The sequence below is a fragment of the Gobio gobio genome, assembly GCF_949357685.1.
Source record: "Gobio gobio genome assembly, chromosome: 5".
NCBI classification, from domain to species: Eukaryota; Metazoa; Chordata; class Actinopteri; order Cypriniformes; family Gobionidae; genus Gobio; species Gobio gobio.
Window position 1 is genome coordinate 10,468,145 of NC_137101.1, and position 27,230 is coordinate 10,495,374.

Sequence of the window (27,230 nt, forward strand, 5' to 3'; positions counted from 1 at the left end):
AAAAAGATTCCATAGCTCAAATATGCTGGTCGCTTTGTCGCTAAATATGACTGTCAGTGTGAGCGCCTTCAGTGATCAGCAGGCATAGCGTGCATCTGCAATTAAATTGAGCATCTGCCGGTAGCATTCGCCTGGCATTAAGGGCAAAAGTCATGTTCAGGCCAATGGAAATATCTGCATGGTGGAATCTTTGAAGTCTGAGAGGTTCCCTCCATGAAGCTTTTGCTCTCCCACTGTCTCTTTGGAGAGACCAGCCCATCGTCCTCCTTGGAACAGATCGGACACGGATACACCGTCTGTTCTCTCTCCTTTCCCCTTTTCCTTAGAAGATCTGAAAACTTAAGCTCATTTTTAAGCTCATATTTTTGCACTTTATTTGGTTACAGCACTTCATCCCCAATATAACTGAAAAACAGAAAGTTAGTAAGTTATAATTTGACTAGTTGGTGAAACTATGCATGATATTGTTTGCTCAGGATGTCAAGATAAATGTTACTCTCACCTTTTTTAAACAGCACAATTTTGTGTTTCTCACAGGCCTTCTTCGTGAAGGACTACATCATGAATCACCCCGAAGATGCAGACAAAATTGGTCGTCTCCGAGAGCTCATGTTTGAGCAGGTTTGTCTCAAGAAACCAAATCTAATCTGCACCAGATTTCACAGACATTTATGATGTTTCATGGTCATCATTTATTTTTGGGGTTTAGCTGTTACTATCTACACCAGTTCGGTTTCTGTAGGTCTCATTTCTTCCTTTCATGCTTATGCTGCTTAGTAACCAGGAATTCTCCAGAGCCTAGCACATGATGCTGATGTCTAGACAGTAACCATGGATATAAGCCAGTTACAAGCATGAAAGTGAACTTTTAAAGACTGAAGGGGGTGGAAATAATTTGCTGATCATTTAATTATGAAGCAAGTGGTTTTAAAGACAACATGTAAGAAAAATTGATGCTGTTTGCTTCTTTAATAAATGCATTTCATCTCATTGCTCTTGATTTGCCAGTATGTCATTTTAAAGAACGTACAACATTTGTAGAGTTTTCAATCAAAATGTAGCAACTTTTCTGTCCTGCTAATGTGATCAAGCCCAAGTGCATGAGCGGGGACAAATATTAGCCAATAATAGATCAAATCAAGTCTCTTCCCTACATTATTCAGCACTAAATATTCTGTTTGACTAAAATGCGTCACATTACGGAGGTTAAATGTATTGTGAGTACCATTTTTAAAGGCCCATGGTTTCTCCATCAGGCTCACATACTGGAGTTTGGTTTGACTGTGCATGAGAAGTTTGTACCTCAGGACATGCGGCCCCTGCACAAGAAACTGGTGGATCAGTTTCATCTCATGAAATCCAGCCTCGGCATACAGGTACATATCGGAGTTGCTACAGTCGGATTCCCAAGCTATTCCTTGTGCGCTCATCTTTCCCTCTTTCCCACGCCCTGAAGGAATTTCCGGCCTATGTGCGAGCTAGCCCGATCCACTTCACCAACGGAAGCCCTCGAGCCGGAAGAAACTCAGCGCCCAATATAATGAGTCCAGAGGGAGGAGCGCGTGTGGTGTCCCGCCGCAGGTGAGAAACTCTTTTTAGGGTAACACTTCATTTCGATGGCCATCTTTAGACATTCTGTTGACTAAAAGTAACATTGCACCTACGTCAACAAACTCTAATTGAAGCATTAGTAGACTGTCTGCTTAATATCTGCTATCTCTTTATTGTGATGGGCCGCCAACAGACATTCTACTGACTACATTAGTCATTTTCCAAGTACTTGTCAACTTATTCTTCTAACCCGAACCCTAACAGTCTACTAATATCTTAACCCTAATGGGAGTTAGTTGACACGTAGGTGCAACAGGGGAAAAAACGTCAACAGAATGTTTAAAGGGGACCATCAAAATAATGTGTAACCCTTTTCAGGTCAACCACTTTGGGTTTTTCATTGGCTAGTGCTGATATCTAGCGAGCAGAATGACTAATAGCAGCCATAATGTTCATATATATGTAACAATTAGATATGTATATAATGTGCTATATTGTGATTGGCTGTGATAATTTTTTTCTTACTTACTGTGGGTAGCATTATATACTCACATTTCTTCTACTGACTCCTATTTATTTATTTTATTTATTTATTTTTTATTTGTTCATTAGTAATTCCTGCAGGGATAATGAATGAATGAAATACTGATAATGAGTATAAGGTTTTATTTTATTTTATTGTGTAGTTTAATGATTTAATTGTCAATTTAAAGCCATTTAAAATTTAAATCAAATTTAAATTTAAATCAATTTTTTTTAATAATAAACTATTTATTTTGATTGTTTTTGGCCTAATTATAATATTTACTAAGGATGCACCGAAATGAAAATGTTGGTCGATACGATAACCGATAATTGTATATATTTGAAAGCCGATAACCGATATATTGGCCGATATATAGCCTGGTTACTAAAACAAAAGTCTCACCATGAAAAGCCATGCCCCAAGTATACAATTATAATGTTCTCATTATAATTTTATGTTGCCCATATGACAAACTTGCTCTGCACATGTTGCACTTAACCATATTTTCCTTTTTGAAGTGATTTCAATCATATTTCAAGCAATTCAAAACCATCATGGTGAACAGCACACATGTGAAGCGTCTCTGCTGAAGGAAATAATCCATTATTTATTGGTAAAATTTTCTTATCGGGCCGATAACGATAACATTTACAATGAACATATATCAGCCGATACTGATATGGTGGCCGATATATCGAGCATCCCTAATATAATATTTACATTTAACATTTTATTATAATGTTGACACAACGACAATTAAACGCTTGTTTACATAAAATTCATTCAAAATATTTGAAAGCAGAAAATGTTAATTATAGAAGTTGATTTTAAAACTATTAATCGACCAATCGATCATGATGATTAGCAGATGTTGATAATGTCGAAATTGGCGATTAATGACTAATATCTTTCTATGCTGTCATAATTAGAACTTTACTACACTAAATTTCACCAGAATTGTATCCTACTTGTTATAAAGTCATTCTTATTGTTTGTTATTCAGTCCCCTCAGCTACCCAGCAGTCAACCGCTACTCTTCATCCTCGCTGTCATCGCAGGCGTCCAATGAAGTGAGCAACATCACGGGCCAATCAGAGAGCTCAGATGAAGTCTTCAACATGCAGGTGAGTGCACAGGGCCACCGCTGGATAACTACTGTCATACACACACACCGGCAGAACCTCTATTCTCTCTCGCTGTCTTTCATATTTCCTTCCAATCTCTCTCTTTTTTTCATGTTCTTTTTCCCTGTTTCTTTTTCTTTCCTAATTGCCCTCTTTCTGTTTTATCCGTCTCTCTCACATCCCCACTTAATCCTCCCTGTCTTACTCTGTCTTTTCTCTCACTGTGAGAATCGGATTTGTAGGTGTGAATTATAGACTGGATGGACATATCATTTAACTTTTTTCTTTCATCCCAGAGCGAATGATTATTGTTTAACCCGTTACAGGGCTCCAGACTAACTTTTTTCACTAGGAGCTCAGTGGCCCCCAACTGAAAATTTTAGGGGCACAACCAGAAATTTTAGGGGCGCACACCGTAAATCAACATGCTAGCCAAATCTACTAATTTCCACTGTATTACTAATAGGGATCGGTATCGTTAAGGTTTTAATGGTATTACTACTCTTACCAATACTGCTTATCGATCCGGTACTTTAACAGTATTCTTATCGGTTCTTTTTATTATACTTTATTTAATTTTTTTTATTAAAAAAAAAACATAATTAAGAACATAATTAACATGGCTTTATAATCTGAAAAATAAAATATCTATAGCAAAAGAAACCGCAAAGTTTGAACAAAAATATAAAACATCTATTTGTAAATGGACCAGTGTGCAGGCATTCGGAAGGTCTTAACATTAATATTACAGTAGAGAACAAACCTACAAAGAAATCTAATAAAGTAATGAAATGTAAAATAACACTGCATAGTTTTCACTGTATAAATTGATAGATTAATGCTTATAAAAGCTAAAGTTATTAATTCAAGAGATATGAATATTTTCTATTTGCCTTTTGTTCGATTCGAATTAATGGCTCAATCGTCAGCAGGTTTATTAGACGCTGCCCCTTTAAGACCGATCGAATGTAGAACTAATAATATCATATTCTCCTATTTCTCCGAACTATTTACGCCCATTTAAGATATAAACTGTTAAAATAACTACTCTCCAATCCGGTCAATTTTTGTATTTATTTGTTGTTTATTAGATGGTTTAGACGCGCACGCGGAGCCTAAAATATTAAGTGCAAGTCGGTCCATTTCGCAGCACACACACATAAGCCGCCTTGAAGTTGGAAACAGCGTCTCTTGCGCGGATTATTGTGCATTTAATAACTCTTTATTATCAAACACATCCCGCAGTTTAGCAACAGTAGAGAGACTGCAGTTTACAACAATCACTGAATCTGACGTTTAGTAGGTTTAAGGAGAAATGACAGCGCAGCTGTGAAGGGAAGGATGAGCTCGACGGAACACGGCTATAGGAAAAGTTTTACCTCATATCATCTTGTTATAATTCTTGGAAGCCAAAATCAAAAATAAAATTAGATTAATATCACAGCACATCCCTAAAGTTTAAGCAGACTAAACTTCTGTGTAGTTCTCTTGGCCATCGTCACTCATTAAGCTGACTGTGGTGTTGTGTGCGCTCGAGCTCCACGTGAAAGAGCTCTCGCTCGCTTTCTCTTTCTCTCTCTTCTGGATTGCGAATGGCAAAAATGCATCACGGACAAATTATTTAATATTATCTCATATAGAAACGGCTGGCAAAGATAGAATTTGCCAGACATAACGTCTATCAATTATAATTAGTAAGTGTATTTTCTTAATTTCTCCAGTACCGACAGCAGGCAAATTTACTGGTCACACATGTGCGACTGGATGTAAAATTCAGTCGCACACTCTCAAATTTTAGTCGCAAAATGCGACCATTTAGTCGCACTCTGGAGCCCTGCGTTAATATTATAAGTACAGAAAACTGTGTGCTCTTTCTTATGTTTCTCACGTTTTCTTCTCTTTTCAGCCAAGTCCGTCTACCTCAAGTCTCAGTTCCAATCACTCGGCCTCTCCCAACGTGACCAGTTCGGCTCCGTCCAGTGCCAGAGGTGAGAAGAATCTGTCTGCACTCAAAGCAGCCATTCCAAACCTTTGCTCTTTTGAAATAAAAGCTTGATGTAGACATACTGCATTGTTCACACAGCAAAGCTGCTGAGGTTTAATGCGGCACAGTAACACAAGAACTCATGTTAAATATGTACAACGGACTGTGTGCTTGCAATTCACTGACCAAGCAATTTCTGCATTTTTATACTTGCATTAAGCATTTTTTGACAGGCTTAGAAAGGGGACATTTAAAACATTTTGATGCAAGATATCTCAAGTAACATTAATAAATTATGGAAGCTGTTTTGGACCATAATGGACCAGAAAATAAAAAACGGCAATTGTTATTCATTCTAATATTTGAGACATTCTATTTCCCAATGTGATGCTTTATATCACAATTTGAACTGTGTTTATCATTATTGCGTCTAATGACTTTATTTCTAGTATTTGAGATATTGTATTTCACAATTTAACCTATCTTTTTGTAAACTATATTACAATTTGGACTCAAAATTGTGAGTATTTTTCTCATAATTGAGTCTTCATATTTGCAATTTTATTTATCATAATTTCAACTTTATTTCTCATTTTCATCTATTTCAAAATTTGGACACAATTTGGAATTTTGGTTATACTTTATTTTAAGGTGTGGGTGTTGTACTGAGTAATAATTAACTGCACATACTTACTATAGAGTTAGGATTAGGGTGTGGTTTAGGGTTAGTTGCATGTAATTATGCATTATGTATGGCTATTACTGCAGTTACTACATGTAACTGTATTTGCGACTTTAAAACAATTTGGTAAGTATTTTTTCCGGTAATTGCAACTTCATTTGTTGTATTTGAGTCTTAATTTCTAGCTATCGTCTCTTGTAATTATGTTTCTCATATATTTCATATTTCAAAATGCGACATCTTACATGTGAATTATTTCTTAGGACGTATGACTTTTTCCTGGTATTTTATTTATGGTATGTTTTAATGCTGGTAAATTATGATTGTTCTTATTTGCTGTAATTGAAACTTTGACTTTCTTAATTTAAGCTTTTTCTTCTTATTCAGAAACAGGACTCCATTATAAACAGACTTCTGAGTTAAAAATAAAATGCTACAGAAGTGAAGTTTATGGCCCATTTAATGCTATTTTACTGTGGGTTACAGAAAGCCGGCATCCTGATATATAGCAGAACTCTCCCCTCTGTTTCTCTCTCTTCTCCGCTCTTCCTTGGCCTCTTATCTCCCTCCATCCAGCATGTTTACGTGCGGACACAGGTCATAAAAATGGGAATATGTATGGAGACATTTATGTAATCTTATAGTCTCCCCTTGGCAGCCCTTCCTGCCTCTCATAGAGACCCCATAAAGCAGCGGCAGACGGGAAGCGCTTCTGTAGAATTACAGACTGCATAAAATGCTGCTTGAAGAACTCTAGACTGATGATGGCTATCATAAGGGAGCCATGGCCTTCTGTCCTGTGCTGGAGGAGGATGTTAGTGTTCTGAGCAGGTTCAGGCCGCACCCCACGCCTGGTAGTCTATCTCTTCCTGCGAAATAGCCTTCTGTCACCCCAACTGCACAATTCTCGCCCTAGCAGGAGGGAGAGACGAGAAGCAGCCTTTATTTCATGTGCTGGCTGGTTGGCAAAGAAATGAGAGCAAGATCTATGTCTTTTTTATCTGTGTGTTGGTGTGTGTGTGTGTGTGTGGACTCATTTGAGCATTCATGTTGGTTTGCAACTGAAATCACACCCTTGCTCACCCTTCACAGGTTCTCCACAGTTGTCAGATAAACACAAGCATTCCCGAGAGAACTGCCTCTCACCGAGAGAGAGACCCTGCAGCGCCATATATCCAAACCCCCTGGATCCCACACAGGTATGAAGATGATTATAATATCAGCGTTTTAATATTCCTTAGATGCCAAACATTCGAACAGTCTTCGGTTGATGTGTATTGGTGGGTTTACTCCTCTTAGACTTCTTCATTGTAAGATTTGTGTTTATTGCATCTGTAAAAACGACCAGATGAAACTAATGTGTCTCAGGAATGTTATTAGTCAAGAAACGAGAAGTGAGGTTAAGTATCTTTGCAGAAGTTTGAGCAACATCATCAGCTCATATCACAATTTTCTTCCAGGGAATCAACAGAATTAAGACGTTATTTCTCGTAATTGAGGCTATTTATTGCAGTTGAGACGTTATTTCTCGTAATTAAAGCTATTTATCGCAGTTGAGGCTTTATTTCTCGTAATTGAGGCTATTTATTGCAGTTGACACTTTATTTCTAGAATTTAAGCTATTTATTGCAGTTGAGATGTTATTTCTCGTAATTGAAGCTATTTATTGCAGTTGAGACGTTATTTCTTGTAATTGAAGCTATTTATCGCAGTTGAGGTGTTATTTCTCGTAATTGAGGCTATTTATCGCAGTTGACACTTTATTTCTCGAATTTAAGCTATTTATTGCAGTTGAGATGTTATTTCTCGTAATTGAAGCTATTTATCGCAGTTAAGACTTTCTCGAATTTAAGCTATTTACGCAGTTGTGACTTTATTTCTCGCAATAGAAGCTATTTATCGCATTTGAGACTTTATTTCTTGTAATTGAAGCTATTTATCGTAGTTGAGACGTTATTTCTCGAATTTAAGCTATTTATAGCAGTTGAGACTTTATTTCTCATAATTAAAGCTATTTATCGCAGTTGAGACTTTATTTCTCGTAATTGAAGCTATTTATCGCAGTTGAGACTATTTCTCGATTGTAAGCTATTTATCGCAGTTGTTACTTTATTTCTCATAATTAAAGCTATTTATCGCAGTTGAGACTTTATTTCTCGTAATTTAAGCTATTTATCGCAGTCGAGACGTTATTTCTCGAATTTAAGCTATTATCGCAGTTGTGACTTTATTTCTTGCAATTGAAGCTATTTATCGCAGTTGAAACTTATTTCTCGTAATTGAAGCTATTTATCGCAGTCGAGCCGTTATTTCTCGAATTTAAGCTATTTATCGCAGTTGTGACTTTATTTCTCATAATTAAAGCTATTTATCGCAGTTGAGATGTTATTTCTCGTAATTGAGGCTATTTATCGCAGTTGACACTTTATTTCTCGAATTTAAGCTATTTATCGCAGTTGAGACTATTTCTCGAATTTAAGCTATTTATCGCAGTTGAGATGTTATTTCTCGTAATTGAAGCTATTTATCGCAGTTGAGACTTTATTTCTGGTAATTGAAGGTATTTATCACAATGGAGATGTTATTTCTCATCATTTAAACTATTTATCGCAGTTGAGACTTTACTTCTCGTAATTTTAACTATTTATTGCAGTTGACACTTTATTTCTCGTAATTTAAACTATTTATCGCAGTTGACACTTTATTACTCGCAATTAAAACCTTATTTTTCATAATTAAAACTTTATTTCTCGCACTTAAGACTTTATTTCTCGTAATTGAGGCTTAATTTAAATTGAGAATTACCAGAATTCCCATATCAAAATGAGCAGTAAATTTGAATAGGGAGATAAATTACATCCGTTTCAATTCCCTAATGTAAAATCATCATAAATGAGGTATAAACTGTGTAAGAAGCTTTCACAATCGTATCTATTATAAACGTGAATGTCTAATATTAACACACACGTGTGTGTATATATATATGTACAGTAGAAAGCAATGTAACTGATATTTCCATTGTAAACCTATAGCCTATACAAACCATTAGTAACCTACAGTAATCACTGAATATTCTCTCAACTGAAATCACAACTGCATTCATGTGACGTGAATCTCTTTCACAGAGGCCGGTCCCACACCCAGCGGGCGATGCCTCCTTGCCTCGCAGTGACCCCAACATCTCTATCCCCGACAAAGGTGAGCATGTGCATGTGAGCGTATGAATCTTCAGTCTTCACCCTGCTGTGAAGAGGGTGGTCTGAAATGACGGGGGTCTCGCGGTCAGCACGCTAAATCTGATGCTAACCGACAACTCTCAGTTCCTGTGCGTTGTGACAGCTGTGACTGGACCACCAAAGAGGTTCATGAACAGACTTATGCTTATTCTGATTGACAGGAAGATGTTAAGGATGTATTCATAATTTTTTTTTATTTAATCTGTTCATCCAAGTTATTTAAATCGACGGTTAGCTGGTAGTGGGTTACGTTGACTTGCAAAGACATTGCCAACGTTTAGTTTTTCCTTCATGTGAGTAAACTATGTCTTTAATTTTAAATTAAAGGGGAGAAAAGTCTGGATTTTTTTGGATATTGAATATTTGGTTCTGTATAAGACACAAAAAAAATAAATGTTAAAGATAGGATAAACACAATTTTCTTTCCTCACTTGGCATATTTCTTGTTGTTGAGACAGGACGTTGTAGTTGGTCCATCCTTTTACACCCTAGTCCAGCCAAACTGTGATTTTCTATTTGCTATTGCCAGTCATACAACGCTACTGGGCATTGTATTTTGAGTTGTGTTGACTGAATGTACCTGAAATGCATGTTTTGTGTGTGAAAGTGGTGAAACCTGCACCTAGTAGCTGGAGTCTAGACACGCCGCTCTATGATTTTAATGGAAAGGGCCCCCCTGTTCCTCCTAGACCACCATACACAGGTAACGAAAGAAATCTGCTTCGACCGATCCTATAGACTGACATAGACGTTTCCAGAGCCTTTTAACTCTCAGATCTTCCTCTCTTCTGCTCTAAAGTCTCCTGGTTTCTTGCTCGTCTTAATTTCTACACCACCCTGTATCATGAGGGCTGCCAGTCGGACGCATCGTTTGATGATAATCTCGGCATATATATAATGAGAAAAGTAACAGCAGGATCCTTCTCACACACTCTTTTGTTTATAATCATTCTTTGAGCTTTCTCACTGCATTTCTGTCTTTAAACTGCATGACGTGTCTTTAAACCTCAATCTGCACCATTTCTGCTTCATTACCTTTTAGATGTTGGTCTGCATTCTCTTTTTTTGCGCTGTCTTCAAATTTCATTTTTTTTTACATATTTATTTATATTATTCTTTTATATTTTATACATTTTAAGATTTTTTTAGAACTATAATTACTATACTTACTATATTTTTATAGCTATATATATATATATATATATATATATATATATATATATATATATATATATATATATATACATACATACATACATACATGCATACATACATACATACATACATACATACCCACACACACACACACACGTATGTATGTATGTATTTGTATGTATATGTAAATATATGTGTGTGTGTTTATTATACTTCCAGAACTATAAATGGTGTATTTATTGTATTTTTTTTTAAATTATGTATTAAATTGTTTTAATGTAAACTAATAAATGAATATTATTGTTGTTAGTATGAAGTAACTTTCAGAACTATAACTAGTGTCAATTAAATAACATTTTGACTCTTTTTGACACTTTCCAAAGATCAAATTGCATAATAAAAATGTATGAAGTGACCTTTTTAAGTGTCTACGTCAGTGGACTGTAATTGAGGCTGTTGTCCTGGAAAAGCACCGGTTAAACTGTTTTGCATTTGCCGACCGACCTTGGCAAAGCGTTTCCCTGATTAATAGACAGCCGTGACCATGTTTACTGTCCCAAGCTCCTGTATCAAGTGAAGTAGATTGACTTTTGTTGTCCTTTAATAGGATCTCCCGCCAAGACTACACGATCACAGTCCCCTGTGATGACATCACGCTCGCCTCAGAAGGTATGACCTTTTCTTGTTGTCTAGGGTGTTTTGTGAAGTGACCTTTGATGTACAGTGTTTACTGTAGTGTCTTGGGACTCTATTCAGGATGTCTAAACTGGGTCAGGCTCTAGTCGATCCAACTGGGCCCATGATTAGACAGAGGGGCACTGTTTGTGTGTGTGTTCACTCCAGTCCTGAGCAGTTCGTACATGGCAGTAATCCTGTGCAGAATCCACGAATCAATCTGAAAGTCTTTCATCGCAATGGCGGCACAATCATTTTACTCCAAGATTGTGTATATCAAATAACTCTGGTAACAACTCTACAGTGGAAAGCCCTATATTTACACTACCATTCAAAAGTTTGAGGTCAATATTTAATTATTTTACTAAGCAAGGACACATTAAGTTCATAATAAGTGACAAAATATTTCTTTTTCAAATAAATGCTGTTCTTTTGAACTTTCTGTCCATCAAATAATACTGAAAAATATTATTTGTTGAAATTATAATGTTGAAACTTTTTCCAAGCTCCAAAACAATATTATTATGTTTTTTGAAGGATCACGTGACACTGAAAACAGATGTTAAATTTGACAATATTTCTCTCTTTATTTTAATTATGTTTTACCAAATAAATGCAGCCTTAGTGAGCATAAGATACTTTTTTCAAAAACATTAAAAATCTTACCAACCCCAAACTTTTGAATTTTGCCCGCTTTATCTCCCTGTATCATTAGTTTTGGGTCCAACGCTGTGCCTATATATGATACCAAAAAATTATACCATGCATTAAATGCACTATAAACTTCTCATATAGGCTTTTATGAAGCAACATAAACCATTCATTTAAACAGTCATTTTAACTGTGAAAAAAATAACCTCTAAAATGACTACAAAAGTAATTATATTATTTAGATATTTATTAAATATAAAATATTTCGAAATATATAAATCTTTACTCCCCTAACTTATGTACAGTAGTGGCCAAAAGTGGTGTCCAGCCCAGGTAAATTGACATCTTCACCCTTTATTCAAATATTATTAAAAATGTACAATTATTTTAAAGATTTTGAAAGCATATTGCATACTTCTGCTTTGAGTCAATTGTTTTATTTGTGATAACACAATGAAACATTCCACATTAATAACTGATTATGTTGTAGTCAATGTAAGCTTTTTCTTTTTCTTTGTTATTCAATGCATTTTTTCCCATAGTAAAATAAAATCTGTAGCTGTAGTTTGCCGTTTATTTGCCAAATAGTATTCAGATAAATACCTTAACCAAGGCCTGTTTAAAAAATATTAAATATTTTCCTCATATGTTGATGGCTTAATTTAATTAAACTTAATTTAAATGAATTTAAATGAAACTTGTAGGGTCATTTTAAAAACAAATATCCCCTCCAGACATCACTTTTGTCCTTTACTGTATCTTTCATCCAATCTATGTTTTACATTATTATTATTATTATTATTTTAAGAACGTATAATGTATCTTTTATGATGCCTTATTGACCAGCTTTAGTATTCTTTATGCTATCAGTTGTGAATTTCATCATTCGTGAAAATATTAAAAATGTTACCCTCCTGCTGTCAGTCCAACTGGACTGTAAATTGAACGTATTACTGAGCTCTACTGAAAAAGCAGGTATCCATATTGCAGAGTACCAGGAACCACAGTATTTTTCTTCAAAGGGAATAAAAGTTAAAGAAGGGTCACAGACCTTGAAAAAGGTTGGAGCTGCAGTTATCAATGTACCTTTATGCCATTTCTCTTTTACGTTGCTGTGAGTGTATTCAGGTTTGAAATAAAAGCACATTCATTCAGACTAACAGCCTTTAAAGCCGAGCACCTCTCTAATGGCTTCTCAGAAACTCCTACTCGACGCCGTCTCATTCATTGCATCTCATGTTGACAATTGCATTCCTTGCCACTTCCTTGAATTCCTGTCTCGTGCCAAATATTGATTCGTCACCTAGGATTCAGCGAAGCACATGCGTTCATCTAATAAAACTCTGAAATCTGTCAAGCTACTCAGAGTTTCGAATGGGAGGAGATCTCGGCACTAGTGCTGGTGAATTTCCTGAAGGAAGTGCGGTCAGCGGGTCAAAAATTGAAAGCCTAACCTGCGTGACCACCTGTGTACGGTTGTTTGCCCCAGAAATAGTCTCATGCCTGAACCTATACCATGTGACACATCACACACAAGCATGACCGGCCACATACATGAATATATAATTTTTTGTACAGTGTTTTTGAAGAAATGAGCATGCACAATTAAATATCCAACATTCACCAATATACATCCAGCATCAAATTATATTATACCAACACATTTTCAGTTTTAATATTGGTTAATAACAATCTGCTACCAATATATTGTACATACAAAGAAATGTAGCTTTTTCAGTAAACAAAGTGTGTGTGTGTATATATATATATATATATATATATATATATATATATATATATATATATATATATATATATATATAATTTTGCGAATATATCTGAATGATTTTAATAGGCTACTTCAACATTGTGAAAAGTGTACATTTTAGGTTAATGCATATAGCAGAGAATAGACTGAGCACACGACTGTTACTTATGTGACTTGCTTGACATTAAAAAGAGTTATTAAATGCAATAACTTGCGAAAAACAACTCCTTGCCGTCTCGCGCTGTCTGACACACACACCTAAACGTGCGCACAAGCCGCCTCTCTGAAAGCGTGTGATCCCTTCAGTTCTGTTTCATGCCTTGTTACACACTCGAACTGTCAAATACACACACAGTTATGTCAAAATGGCTGTCTTGATGAATATTCATGTAAACACAGTCTTTAAGTGAACAATATCATTGGGGGAAAGAAACCGAGTGCGTGTCAATAGGATCCATGCATTATTGGTCTTAAAGTGACAGCCTGCTAATACAGTAAACCTGCCGCAGTCTGTCAAACAACAAAAGAAAAAGAGAAAATCACTGTGCTATTGGCTGAATAACCTTTGTCGCTTTATTATGTATCAGTGTATATGAAATTAATGTGAAGACTACTGTTTTTAGTTCTTATTTTTAATAACAAAGATAAATTAAAATAACAAAAATCATCGTCCACCCCTAGTTCAGATGTGTTTGTTTACCTGGATGTTCTTGATGTTAAGTTTTAGGTTGATATAACTATATCTTACCAAGTCAAGCAAAGAGTTTTTGGCATTTAAATATTGGCATTACATTTTTTTACATGTTTTTTTGCTTTGTCACTGCTGGTCACTTTCAGAAGTTGTAGCGATGCTTCCTTTTCCCAGAAAGAATATGAAACGCATGCATGGTTTAATTCTTATTTCTTAATTTTTTTTTATATAATTTAAATAGATTTTACACACTTAAAGCAATATTGTATCGCATATCGAATATCGCATTATTTAACAAGGTATTGCATATCGCATTTTTCTTCAAAATCGCACAGCCCTAATCTGTGGTGTAAAAGGTCGCATTAGCAATTAAAGAAAAAAACACTTATTCAGGTCCAAGTGTCCATAATTTTGGTCCCAAATTTTTATACATTTTACTGGTAGTCCACTGTATGAAGAATTTTTGGATATAATATGTCACAGTTTGCTTTATTTTGCCATCCTCACTTACATAAATGAACTATAGTGTCCTGCACCCACTAGTATATATAACCTCTAAAGATTGAATGGACATGACAATATCCACATGTTAACACTGCATAGTCAACAGCATAAAACTTAATTATCTCACCAGAAACAGCTGCCATCTTAGTTTTGGATTTAATTGCTTAGAAAATATTTTCATAATGAAAAGAGACAGAATTGCCTCAAAATAATACAGCCAAAATTGCAATATATTGTGCTTTGGCCTTCCAGTATACAGATTTGATTTCGAGGCAGGACTGTTGCTTAGACTGCTACTTCTGTTCTATAGATGATGGTTTCTTTATTAAGAATTTCTTTATTCCTTCTTGTAGATAGAGGTCACTTATCTTTTGCTAACTGCATTGTGGCCCAGAGACTCATTTTTCTTTCGATCTGTGTGTGTCTTGTATTTGTAGAACTCTGTGCCTCCGTTCACCCCTTCGCCCACAGAGTGCCAAACTACAGGGTTGGTGTCAAATTCTCCGGTGCTTTCTGGAAGCTACAGCAGCGGCATCTCGTCCCTCAGTCGCTGTAGCGTCTCTGAGGCCTCCGGAACTGAGAACACACCCACTGACCACGCCTTCCCAAACTCCGCCTCCAGCGGCTCAGACGAGCTCATTCGACGGGAGAGCAAGACCCCGCCTCCTTACAGCATGCATGAGCGGAACAACCTCCGCAGGCAGGTCCCGCTTCCACCGAGCTTGTCAATTCCTCCAAGCATTGACGCGCCACCCATTCCACCCAAACCGCACCAGATCCGAAGACAAGACACTGAACCACGCCGATCCGACCAGTTTCCCAGACCCCGACCCATTCCTAGGAAAGTCTCACAGCTCTAACGGTGCGCCCCTCACACCAGCCCCACCATTTGCACTTTTACACTTAACCTCCCTGGGTTTACAATTATAAACTCCCGGTTCTAAAATAAATAGACTGTGGAATATTTTTAATATATAAATATATATTTAGAGCCAGAGAAGATACAGGGGATGACTGCATTTTATGCACTTTTTAGGTTCGAAATTATAGGTTCGCTTGTCAAATTACCCAAGGCCGTAAATTAACTCTAAACAGAACTTAGTACCATGGTATTTTCTCAGATTTTTCATAGATTTATCAATGCTAATGTGTATTTATAGTAGTTGATACAAGACATTTTTTGCCTTAAGAGTCTTTTTATCAATGAGAAGTGCACGATTAAAAGTACTTTGTAATTTTAAATGGACAAAAGGTGCTAGAAGTCCTCTATATTAACGTTAGCACAAAATTTTCAAGATTGCATTTTCTTTTGAGTCTAAGGCCTATTCGCACCGAATGAGAGAGAAATGTGTGGTGAAATAAAATATTAGAACAAAAGTTTTAAAAGAAAGTACAGCATTCTGAATCTGAATCTTTGGAATCTTTCACTTCATAAAGTCCATAAAGTGTGGGGAAAATAATATAATGTAGTGCAGATTTGCATTTAGTGAGGCGACTAAAACGGCACTCTTGCACAAATCCCCATCTGCCCTGTGGCTTTATGGTTATGCACATTTATTATATATGCACATTTGTTAGTGGAATTTCAAAGGAAACCAGGTTTATGTCTGTGGTACAAAGGGTTTATGAACTACTATGTCATTTTCGTGTTCAAAAAGGGGTGTACAAAGATGACATTAGTCCTATGTTCAATGGCATTACACTGGTTAACTAAATGTGCTAAACTGTTGCAGCGGTGGCTCAGGAAACAAAAAAAGCTCTTCTTTGCGGTCCAAAGGGGGGGGGGGGGGATTACAAGTTTGCACTCGGTGTGAATAGGCCTTTAGAAAGGTCGCTGCTTTTGTAAGACCAAGTTACCATAGTCTCTATTCTTATTACTAAAAATCAAAGAGCTCTCATGGGTTAGACAAATCAGAAAACCTTCACCATATGAACTGTACCTTTGCATTGACTTATGTGAAATTTAATGTGAGTGTAATCAAGAGTAGTACCTCCGGCCCATTTGTGTAATTGGAGCGCAATTGTGGGCGATATGGGCTTTCTTTGATAGTTTCTTTTGGTTTCTTTGGAGTTCGGGGTCTGAATGATTAGAAGCTGTGTAGGCGGTCTGAATAATTCCTAACAAGGGTTTCCATGCAGGGCACACATGCCTACGCAGTGTAAATGGAGATATACTTTTGTGGAGTTTTGCCAAGTGTTGTGCCAAAGGAACAGGTGGGCTGTAAGGAAAATGGATGTCTTGAACTCAAAGATGCTTTATTAGGATGCAAATGAAGCATTAGACATCCACTGTAATAGACTTCACAAGGATTCAACGGTGCACCGGACCACTTTACGGCACTGCGTTACCATACGGCTGCTGGTTGTCTGAAAGACAGTGAGACAAAGTGATATAGCCTGGTAAAAAAGCGTCATATAAAAGGTACTTGATCTACCTAGGGCATTACAGAGACTCAAGCTGCCATTTGGGCAATAAGGGCTGCCATTCCTGTTCACACTTTTAATCTGAATTGATGCGTTCCAGTCGAATCTGTGTTGGCACCTCTGGACTGCACCTTCCCTGACCTCATGTTTCATTTACCTGTACGAAATGCAGGTAGAGTGCAACCTATTTGAAGAATTATTAAACATGCATAGACGCTTCTATAGATTCCAACACAGTTGCACAGTGCATAGCAGTGTAAAATCTGCTGAAGTGTTTAGGAATGTCTGTGCATTTTGCATGCAAATTTCATTTGTCGTCCAAATGTTGCCAAGTTTACGATTCTGTATGGCCCTGCAAATGAAATCGTGGCGAAATATAGAAGCGGAGAGACCAACTATTGTAAATGTGATCGTCTAACGCAGTAAACGTCCTCATTCGTTTTCTCTTTATTATTAATTCTTAAATTAACTGAGTACTGTTTTGATTTTCTCCTTTTTACGGTCACATTTTATGAGACTCGGATTTGTTTTGCGAATGCCAGATGATGATGGCATTCACAAAAATCAGTACTTGAGAAAAATGTAAATGAAATAACACAATTGTTGTAATTATGCCAAATGCAATATCTTGTCTATTGTACATAACATGTTTTTAACAGAAGAAGTGTAGCTATAACAAATTTACAGCTTTGAATGTTTGAACAGCAAATTAAGATGATAAATGTCAAATATTTATGTATTTTGTGAGCATAGGGAAAATGAGGTTGAGAAAGCGCCTAACACATTTACATTCTAATGACTTCCTGTCTAATAAACATTTCCAGCAACATTTTGATTCAACAGCTCATTGCGTTCCTTTCTTGAAAGGTTAACTCATGTCTGTGTGGAATCAATTTCTCTTTATTCAGTGCAGGTTAACAGGCTGGATATGCCAACAAACTAAGTTGTGTATAGTCTTGAAATGTAACTAGAGCTTATATATGTATATAATGTATGTGTATTTTACAGATTAAGCTCTATGACAGCCCATCGGACCTCTAATAAGGATCATAACGCCGGAAAAGTAGGAAGCTCATTGTTATTCCTCCAGGTGCAGCGAGCCGGTTGCATTATTCATGTGTTTTTTTCTCTGTTCAGTAAGACCTGTATTTGCACACGTAATGCAATCTTGCTGTGGTGGGATGTTTGAAGACTCCTCTCTGTCATGGTAAGTTTGTTCCCAGTCTGAGACGAGGATTTTTTCCAAGGAAATTCACCGTTTATTTGAAAGGTAAAACCATAATTGTTATTGTGAAGTCTTCCGGACCAGGGAAATCTTAACGTGTATGAAGGGCTCGAGCAAGAGTGAATTTTCCAAGTCTTTGCTGCTCCATCCTTTTATGTTTCCTTCAAGACTTTTGCAAACTGTTCCACCAAAGTGTGCCTCATTTAGATGCTAAACACCCAGAGAATTGTAAATGTATTGGCAAGGTCAAAGGCTGGGGAAGGAGGAATGCGGGTCTTAATGTTGCCTTACCTTGGTTGAGCTCTTCATAGCACAAGCTCAAGGTGTTTTTCTGCTTCAGGAAACACTAAAGAACACAGAGTTTCCATCTGGGACCGAGGTTCATCGGCAGAGACTGATTTCAAACAGCTTATGGATAATAGATTTCCTGTTTCATCCCTCTGATTTCCTGTATCACTGCTCTCATGCTTTCGGCTGATTGGGATTTGCCCATCGGCTTTACCCACCTTCTCGTACTCTCTGTTGGTTTGTTGTTTTCTGTGTTATGACCTCGTAGAGGACTCTTGCAGATGTCGTATGGGGATTTCTCAGAACATCAAACGAAGGATTGATGTAGGCAACCGTATCTCACATACCTTCCTCCGTGTGAGAAAGTTTGATTTGAGCCGTGTGTTTGAACTTGGATGCTTTGACTGCTGTCCACAATAGAGATGATGGTACTCCTACTCACGGTGATGGACACATCAGTCTAAAATGATTTTAAAACATGGTAAACGGAATGCTTAAACCACTCTAGAAGACCACCAATCCAAATGAAAGTCCTGCGTAATCTCTTGACCACCTAACATGATGTTATATTGTAGGTACTGTATGGGACATTTGAAGGCATCAAAGGTACGCAACTGACAAAAGGTCTGTTCCAAATGGTAAGCAGCAACATTTTGGCCAAAATCCAAAGCCGCATTTCCACCACAGTTGTGGGGTTGTACTCGCTGTGTTTCAACTGCAAGCACTAGGGTCTAAGTGTAAAAATGTCCCCCTCAGAAAGTCCTTGCTCACGAGGTAATACTTTTTCTGTAACTCGGGGATTGGGACTTGGGCGCTGAACATGCTGAATGGTTGAGTTCACGCAGCATTTTATTTCAACCTCCATTTTTAAAAGTCTGTTGCGGTGCGTGCAGTAAGAGTTGTTTTCTATTCTAATCAACAATGGAGTTTAAAAAATATGACCAATGGGCAGACGACGAGGTTCAGGTTTTATTAAGCTTATATGCGGAGGACGAAATCAGGTGGGAACTGGATAGTCGTGCGCAGTCCCACGTCGCTGGACTAATTTGCCTAATTGTCATGGTACTTTAGACCGTGATGGAAATGCAGACAGCATCAGGTCTGGGGGCAAAAATATTCCTGGGACAAATTGTTCCAGGTAATTTCAATGTAAGCACGGCTCAAGGCAGCATACTTTCCAGAAAAAGAAAAAAAAAACAATCCCAGACTGCATTGGATTGATCCAAGATGGCGGACAAGTCAAGAGAAGTTCCCTATCAGTTTGGATGCTGTCTATATAGGCATCCTACTATGATTTAGACCATGTCTAATGCCCTTTATTTGATTCTAACAGTTGCATCCTTGTTTGACAGGTTCCGAGCAGACAAAAAAGGACAGAGAGAAATCTGCTGACCAGGCCATGACCTTGAAACACTTGAGTGAACTGCCCATCATCAGGCTGAGTGGAAACGCCACAGTAATGTGGCCACTCACGGTGAGGACACTATGGTTCAATCGATTGGGGAATTACAATATAACAAGGGGAAAATGAAGCACTTGAGACATGGTGTGTTATGTATGCCAATAAAGAGGCCTTCTTCATCCATCCTTCCTTCGGTTTGGCATGTGCATCCATTTGCATGACCCTCCTAAGTTTGACCTTAAGCTGCAATTCTTTTGATGCCAACTCTTCCCTCAAAGATCACCACTTCGTTGTGGACCCTTATTTAACAGTCGGCTTTCTTGCCTTCCTAAGTGTTGATCTGTACTTCACTGCCAGCGGTGGGTGGTTGTGGGTAGAGAATGCTAAAGGTTGAACCAATTCGCCTTAGGCAGCTCATATGCAACCTCGACGGCATGTATGCACTTGTCAGCGACCCCGACTCCTAACAGCACGTCCTCCATGGTCATCCTGGCATATGATTGTTATTTCAACAGCAGGATTTGTAGCTCAGTCTTTTTTTATATATCCCAACTGTTCAGAGGGTCTATTATCTGCAATCATACTCTTACCACGGTGACCGAAAGTGTTGCATCTCCTTTCTGCTATAGTATAAATATAGCAGATTTTAATGGTATGTTTCCTCCCTTCCAATCAAACAACGGATAACCCATTACGATATGCCCACGGTCATTTAGTTGAAAGTGAATTGTACACGTAGGTGCTGTCACATCTAGGCATTTAGTTCAAAAATAGTAAATCGTTTGAAATTGTTTGTAGTGTGTTAAGTATTTTTGTTTCAACTTTGTTAGCTTAGCAACACATGCTAACACCAAATTAAAAGGAATTGAGTTGCTGTCTTATAAACAATAATGACACTTTATCAGAAAGGATGTGTTTGTAGGCAATAGTCAGCAGACTAAAGCTAGAGTGGACTACTTAGTGTAAATGGATTAAAGCTAGCAGTTAATGAGCTGTAAGTGAGAAAATACATAAAATGAAATGCTTGTGTGACGTTTTCATGACATTCACCCAGTGACTAATACACACGTTTAGCTCAAGTTGAAATGTCTTCCTGCCTGAAGGCTGGTGTGAAATAGTGACTGTGGTTGTGACAGAGATAGTGACTTCATTCATTTCTCTTCGGGTATTACCGCGGTATGGAGTATCTGTGTATGCGAGCACCTCAGGGAGCCACCTACACCACTCGTATTGACTTTCTGCTTATGTTTGCCCATGTTTTGTGGTCAGTATCACGGCACGTCAGTGGCCTTTTTTTCCCGTCTTCATCCTCGTGAGCTTTTTATCCTTGTAAATTCCACCCAGCAGCTGTGGCTCTACCTGAGCCTTATTGTTCTTTTCTTGAATTCTCTCGCTAATTAGAGGATAGTCTTGTCTGTATTGAGTCAATACTGCCTCTGTTTTCCCTGCACTTGAATACAGGAGGTGTGGAAGCACTGAAGCTGACTTATAATTACACAGGCAGTCGGCGAGGAACCGCAAGCCCGTCTGTGGAAGATTCCTCTTCTTAATTAAGCACACATCAGCCTAAATCAATCCGTTCTGCTCTGCCTCTATCCCTCGCTCGCTCCCCCGATGTGACCGTAAGATCGATACCGTATTCACACGAGGCGACTCCATCCGTCCTCCCTGTCGTTTGTCTGACTGCCGAGGACAATGCCGCCTTGTAACTTGATGTCATTTGTGTTGATATCAATTTGCCATTGGCAGCCCTCCTAGGGCATGAAAGAGCAAATGAGACAATCTCGCTGTGAAGAGCTTTCATTAGTGTGCACCACTGTAGAGCAACCCTTTAAAAATGCCTTTTTTGTTTTAAACCTAATTATGTTTCTCAGTAAATTACTCAAATAGCAGACACAATGAATTAATGAGGATGCAGCAATTTTTCCTTCGCCTTTCAGCTATGATTATGATGTGTTTTTTTCTCCTTTTTTCTGAAACTTTTTTGTTTTCTTGTTTCAAAACAGTGTCCTCCCCTTTTTTTAAAATAGCCAATAGCGTTTAGTTTATATCACATCTCGGCCAGAGCTGTTGAGCTTGGTAAAGCCGCAGTTTCCTCCTAATCTCTAACCGTTCTCCTCCTAATCTCCATATCGCTTTAAAATATAGCATTTTGTGCAGAATTCCAATGGATTAGAAATGTTTTCTAGTCTGCGTCGCTCTGTGCTATCGTGTCTCTGGACCAGAGCAGACTGTTCTCGCTGAGGTGGTTCAGAACACGAAACCAGACTTTATCCGCCCCAATGGAAAGCATATTTACGCTGTCTGAATCGTTCCCTATGTAGTGCACTATGTGCCATTAACCATGTAGAAAATAGTAAATGTGTGAACAAGTGACTGATTTTAACCACAGCTTCAGCGTCTATTTATACTGTAGGGGGCAGAATGCTTTAGATACTAGAGAGCATTTGATTGGACAGAAAATCTGATGAGAAGCTAAAGTGCAGAATGATCAAGATCATTGATCCATATTGGCGGAGAGACTGTAAGTTTTGAAAGCTTACGTCTTCTAAAGGCAAATTTTTGTTTTGGAGCACACTAGCTTATAGATAACAGTAAGGCTAACATATTCATACTAAAGCCAAACAACTTCCATTTTGATTTCATTGTGACTTTAATGTAAGGAAGTCTGATCTGAGATGAGCCTATAAGATAGAATATCTCGTGTACAGCATTGTAATTGAATGGTGCAGTGTGTACATTTACATTTTTACATGTATTCATTTAGTTTAATATTTATGAGGATCTATTGACAGAAATGCAATATAATATACAGTACATAACTATGTTTCAGTGGTGTATAAGACCTTACATAATGAACCATTATGTTTTTATTACCTTAGAATGAGCCATTTCTATCTACATAAACCGCCAGCCCCCTTACTGTGAAATCGCCATTTTGCGCCGCCATATTACTACAGTAGCCCTAAAAGGACAAAATTCTCTACAGAGCGCTAGCTACTCTCAGTTGTCTCAGACGACATTTTGTCGGTTTTTTATCTTTGTCATCTGTACATCTTTATCTTTGTCATCTTTGCTCGCCACCGTAGCTTCTCTATGTGCTGCGAAAGGGAGGGGTGAGCGGTGGACGCTTGCAATTCGCAACCTCACCACTAGATGCCGCTAAAATGTACACAGTGCACCTTTAAATGGAGAGCACATTAAGCTATAATAGTCTGCAAGCAACGGAAGTTGCGATAGTCATTTCTACTCTATTGTGATGTGGCCTATTTCCAAATGAAACTGCTTCTTAAAGAAGAAGAAAGGTAAAGTGGGACTTGATTTTGCCCATCAGAAATTGATTGGATAGTCTTGTTTGCTATTGGTTGATGTCATGTTGAGTGACAGGTTGTCCCGTCCTCGCACCAGTAAACATGTCATCAGAGACTTTTCTGCAAGAGTGAGCGGAAGATATTTTAATTATGATAATTAAAGATTATGAGCACATTAATTTGAAAGAAAATGGTATATTTTGCCTTTGTCATTCAATACGAGCAGTTATGCAGCTAGTTCATAACCACAAGTCTTGCTAAAGGCAGTCTAGTAATAATGAATATCTGACTAGAAGTTGTGTGCTGGGGTCAATCACCCTCTCCATCTGTCTTTATATGGGGAAGAGCTTCCGTCGCGTCCTCCACCACAGAGCCCTGCCAGGCACCAGCTGCCGAGACTCTTTCCCGCTGACCACCACCAACTGTGCTCTTTGAAATATTTACACCACGCTGCGTTAAAATGGGTCTTTTTTTTTTTTTACTCGGAACTGCTGCAATGATTCTTGCTAGTAGTGGTAGGGATGTTAGTTCATCAAAGGAACATTGATTCTTTTTCACCAAAAAGATTAATTCACTTGCACCATGAAATCAAAATGGACAATTCTTACTTTTTTGGGGAATATTGCAGTATTATTATACATAATTTATCCATGCATCTCATTATTATTATTATTTATTCATATGCTCTTGTAATCTTCAATAAATAAATAAAAAAACGTATCTCTCTTACAGCAACTTCTCTTCTTTAAAGGGTAACTTCAGTGATTTAGCATTAAGCTTTGTATCAGTAAAAACCCAGAAGTATATTCATATTATGGTACTTTCCCCCCTCATATCACCCTGAGACGAGAGAATTATGCATTTTATTTTCTGGAAAAAAATCCTCAGATGACGCAAATATCGTCATTTTGCGTCATCTGAGGATTTTTTGTCCAGAGCCTAGAGACTACAGCCAGTAGAAGGAGCTAGTTCCGCATGTTTTCAACCCGCCCACAGGGGATCTCACTCACAGAATGTAAATGCACTGGGCTCGACCTCGGGCATTCATAATGGAGCGGTGCAGAGAAAAGTGAGTGTTTCAACTGTTCAATGAATTCCTATGAAAGTTTAGCTTCCATAGGCATGATCTGAAAACGTGCCAGACTGGACACGCGTGGTGAATGACGGCCGCGCTTACCTCAGCTCTGCTCAGCTCTTCGCTCTCGTAATGAATGAAATCTGACTCCTGCTGCATTTGTCCCGTGACTTTCGTTCGGCTCACTCACACTTTATTGAAAAGACGCATTCAGTTTTTAATTGTAGTGTCTGTTCTCTAACTGAACGAAATGATTGTATTACTATGAAAGTCAAAACCACGGTGGGGTGGAGCCGCGGTTGGCAAGTGATAACCAGTAGCCATGGCTCTGGGAGTGGCCTCGTAAGGCAGCGAAGCAAGTGCATTCTGGGAGTTGTTGTCTTTCATCCACATGAGACATTGAGAAGTCTTTTCTCAGTTTAGAAGGCACCAAATAAAAAAATAATTTCACATTTCTACTACATAAATGACCCAATTTAAATACACATTACTTTTCCCAGCGCTGAAGTACCCCTTTAATGGCGTGTTTTACTGGTGTGAGGGCGGGGCAACCTGTCACTCACATGAGATCGACCAATAGCGTACCATGACCATCCAATCAATTGGACAAATTCCTCAAGTCCCGCCTTATATTTTTTCTTGTTTATGAAGCCGTTTCATTTGGATATACGTCACAAAAGGGAAGAAAAGACTAGCGTAACTTCCATTTCATGCCAACGTTAATCATTATTACATCAGTCCACCAATGGCGTCCACCAATTTACTTTTCACAATATTAATCATTTTGGTTGCATCCAAACACACATAAAAACAAAGCAAATGATCCTCTTTTCCCTCTCAAGGCTGCTTAGCTGAACTTTTATCCAGCTAAAATAAGAGACATTAGTAGATTTGAAGTTATTTGTTTCTTGTATTGGTTTAATTGCATGTAGTCAGCAGCCATTTTTACATACGATCATAAACTGGGATCATTCGTGTGCCTTAAATCTCTTCTTGTTGAATAAGAGTGACGTCTCAGTTGTTCATCGGATGACTCACTGGCTCAGTTGGTTTGTACACTTGCTAGCCATTCACTCCCAGCATTTTTTTTTTCCTGGAGTCGCATGTTTTCTGATTTCGAGCCCTGTTGACGCATGAAAATACCTTTTAATATCTGATGCTTTTGAGTGTTTTCATGCTGTAGTTTAAAGCTGACCAGAGAGCTCTTCTGGCCTTGCCCGAGGCCTGTTACATCACTGAGAGAGGGTTGCTATAGCTTCAGCATGCTGGAAATCTTTCTCGTCGCTCTGTTGGCTTTCATCAGGACCGGCCTGAAAAAGAGGACAACTTCCCAGACGCTGCAGCGGGGGGAACATTCAGTGATTTCTTTGACTCAAACGCGTCAGCGCTTTTCTTGGTAAACAACATTACCTTGATATTTTTCAGGAAAAACATTGACTGCACAAACAGCTTGTCTGAATTTAAAAGCACTTAAAGGTAGATGTGGCTCTACAGATGGTCCTAATGGCCCAGACCAGTGGATATCTGCACCACAGCAGGAAGATTCCTTTTAAATATTGCTCAGGGCATTTATTTTTGAATTGCGGCGCGGTGCCTTAAGCAATTCTAGTTCAGTTGTTGCAGAATAGCAGGACTATAAAATGCATTGATCTGACAATGTAAAAAAATGTAATATTCATTTATAATCATACCCAATGTATTATGTATTCATTTCTTATTCAAACCATTGTTCAAGCCTGTGAATGCATTCACAGCTTTGTGCAGTATATTCAGCATTTTAACGCGTTATAGTACATCACAATGAATTATACCAAAAGAAGTGAATGGAGTTGAATGAACCGTGACCAAATTCAATGATGACACATCATTTGGCATTTGAGCACTTTTCACAGAGTATGCGCACACATAAAGATGCACGTGAGATGGCCGAACGCTGCTTCATGGTCTAAGAAACGTCTTCATAGACGGACCGGTTTGTGTAGCTACCATGTAATTACGCTTGAATAGTTGTAGATTAGTAGCCTGGATGCCAGCCGAATTTAGCCCCGCCCACAAAATGTTTTGCTCGGGCAATTCGGTCTGGACTCGCTCCATAGAGGAGGAATTATGCTCGAACAGAAACTGTTCGGACCAATGAAATCATCAGGGCGGGCTTTAGACGATGATGGACAGATGATCAACAGTAACGTAATCATCCACGTCATCGAAGGCTCTTGGGTTGAATTTGCTCTTATCCTAAACGGAGAACTTCGTATATGCATTCACCTTCACTATTTCTCTCAGAAACGATGATCGTGTTGGTAAGTACTCTGTGTATCCTTAAATTATTTTATTACTGGCAAAGATCGTTTACACTCATCTTTTTCTTGTAACGTTACTTAATCCAGCGTGCGTGCAGACAGGGTTTCCAAGTGTTTTTGCAATGTCGCGCACAATTGCTACTCAATACTATAGCCCAAAACTAACTTTCCGGGGGGTTCTCCGGAAAAAAATGGCGTTTGGTTGGCAAAATGTTATTTTGGCAAGTTTGCCTGCTAAAATTCGCATTCCTGGGTTTATATAATCACATAACTGGGGTCGCTTCAACCCGCGGACATGGAGAAAAACACGGACTTGGTAACACAGTGCAGTTGAGTTCTGTTGACATTTGACAACTAACGTTACGCGTCGCTCCGTTGCTCTGATTGGTTGTGGGTCTATCCAATTGAGGTCTTTCCTGGCTCGGTTGAAACACGCCCCATAATCAAAGCTCAATGGAGTGGTACCAGACTCATATTCTGACTAGAATTGAGTATGGCCACGCCAGGCTAGTAGATTAGATAAATCGACTCGTCTTGGCTGCCTGACACTCCTCCATGATTTTCATTCATTCAAGTGGATTTTTTCAGACCAGACATATTATGTCACTGTCAGTGACAAAAAACCATGGAATTAAAATGAATTGAATTTGACGTTTGT

General features: G+C 38.1%; 1 protein-coding gene across 2 annotated transcripts in view; it reads left to right on the forward strand.

The window, feature by feature from the left end:
* dock4b (dedicator of cytokinesis 4b) overlaps positions 1 to 17,809 on the forward strand; it is a 118,099-nt gene extending 100,290 nt beyond the window's left edge. Inside the window, exons 43-52 of one of the 2 annotated variants that reach the window (XM_079818191.1) lie at positions 538 to 621; positions 1,257 to 1,376; positions 1,457 to 1,581; positions 3,081 to 3,201; positions 5,108 to 5,189; positions 6,960 to 7,066; positions 8,993 to 9,065; positions 9,711 to 9,806; positions 10,866 to 10,927; positions 14,985 to 17,809. In XM_079818191.1, the coding sequence (XP_079674317.1) occupies positions 538 to 621; positions 1,257 to 1,376; positions 1,457 to 1,581; positions 3,081 to 3,201; positions 5,108 to 5,189; positions 6,960 to 7,066; positions 8,993 to 9,065; positions 9,711 to 9,806; positions 10,866 to 10,927; positions 14,985 to 15,407 (1,293 nt within the window). In that variant the 3' untranslated portion in view covers positions 15,408 to 17,809. The remainder of the gene's footprint in view (positions 1 to 537; positions 622 to 1,256; positions 1,377 to 1,456; positions 1,582 to 3,080; positions 3,202 to 5,107; positions 5,190 to 6,959; positions 7,067 to 8,992; positions 9,066 to 9,710; positions 9,807 to 10,865; positions 10,928 to 14,984) is intronic. The other variant, XM_079818192.1, reaches the window with a different exon arrangement.
* Positions 17,810 to 27,230: the final 9,421 nt, after the last annotated feature.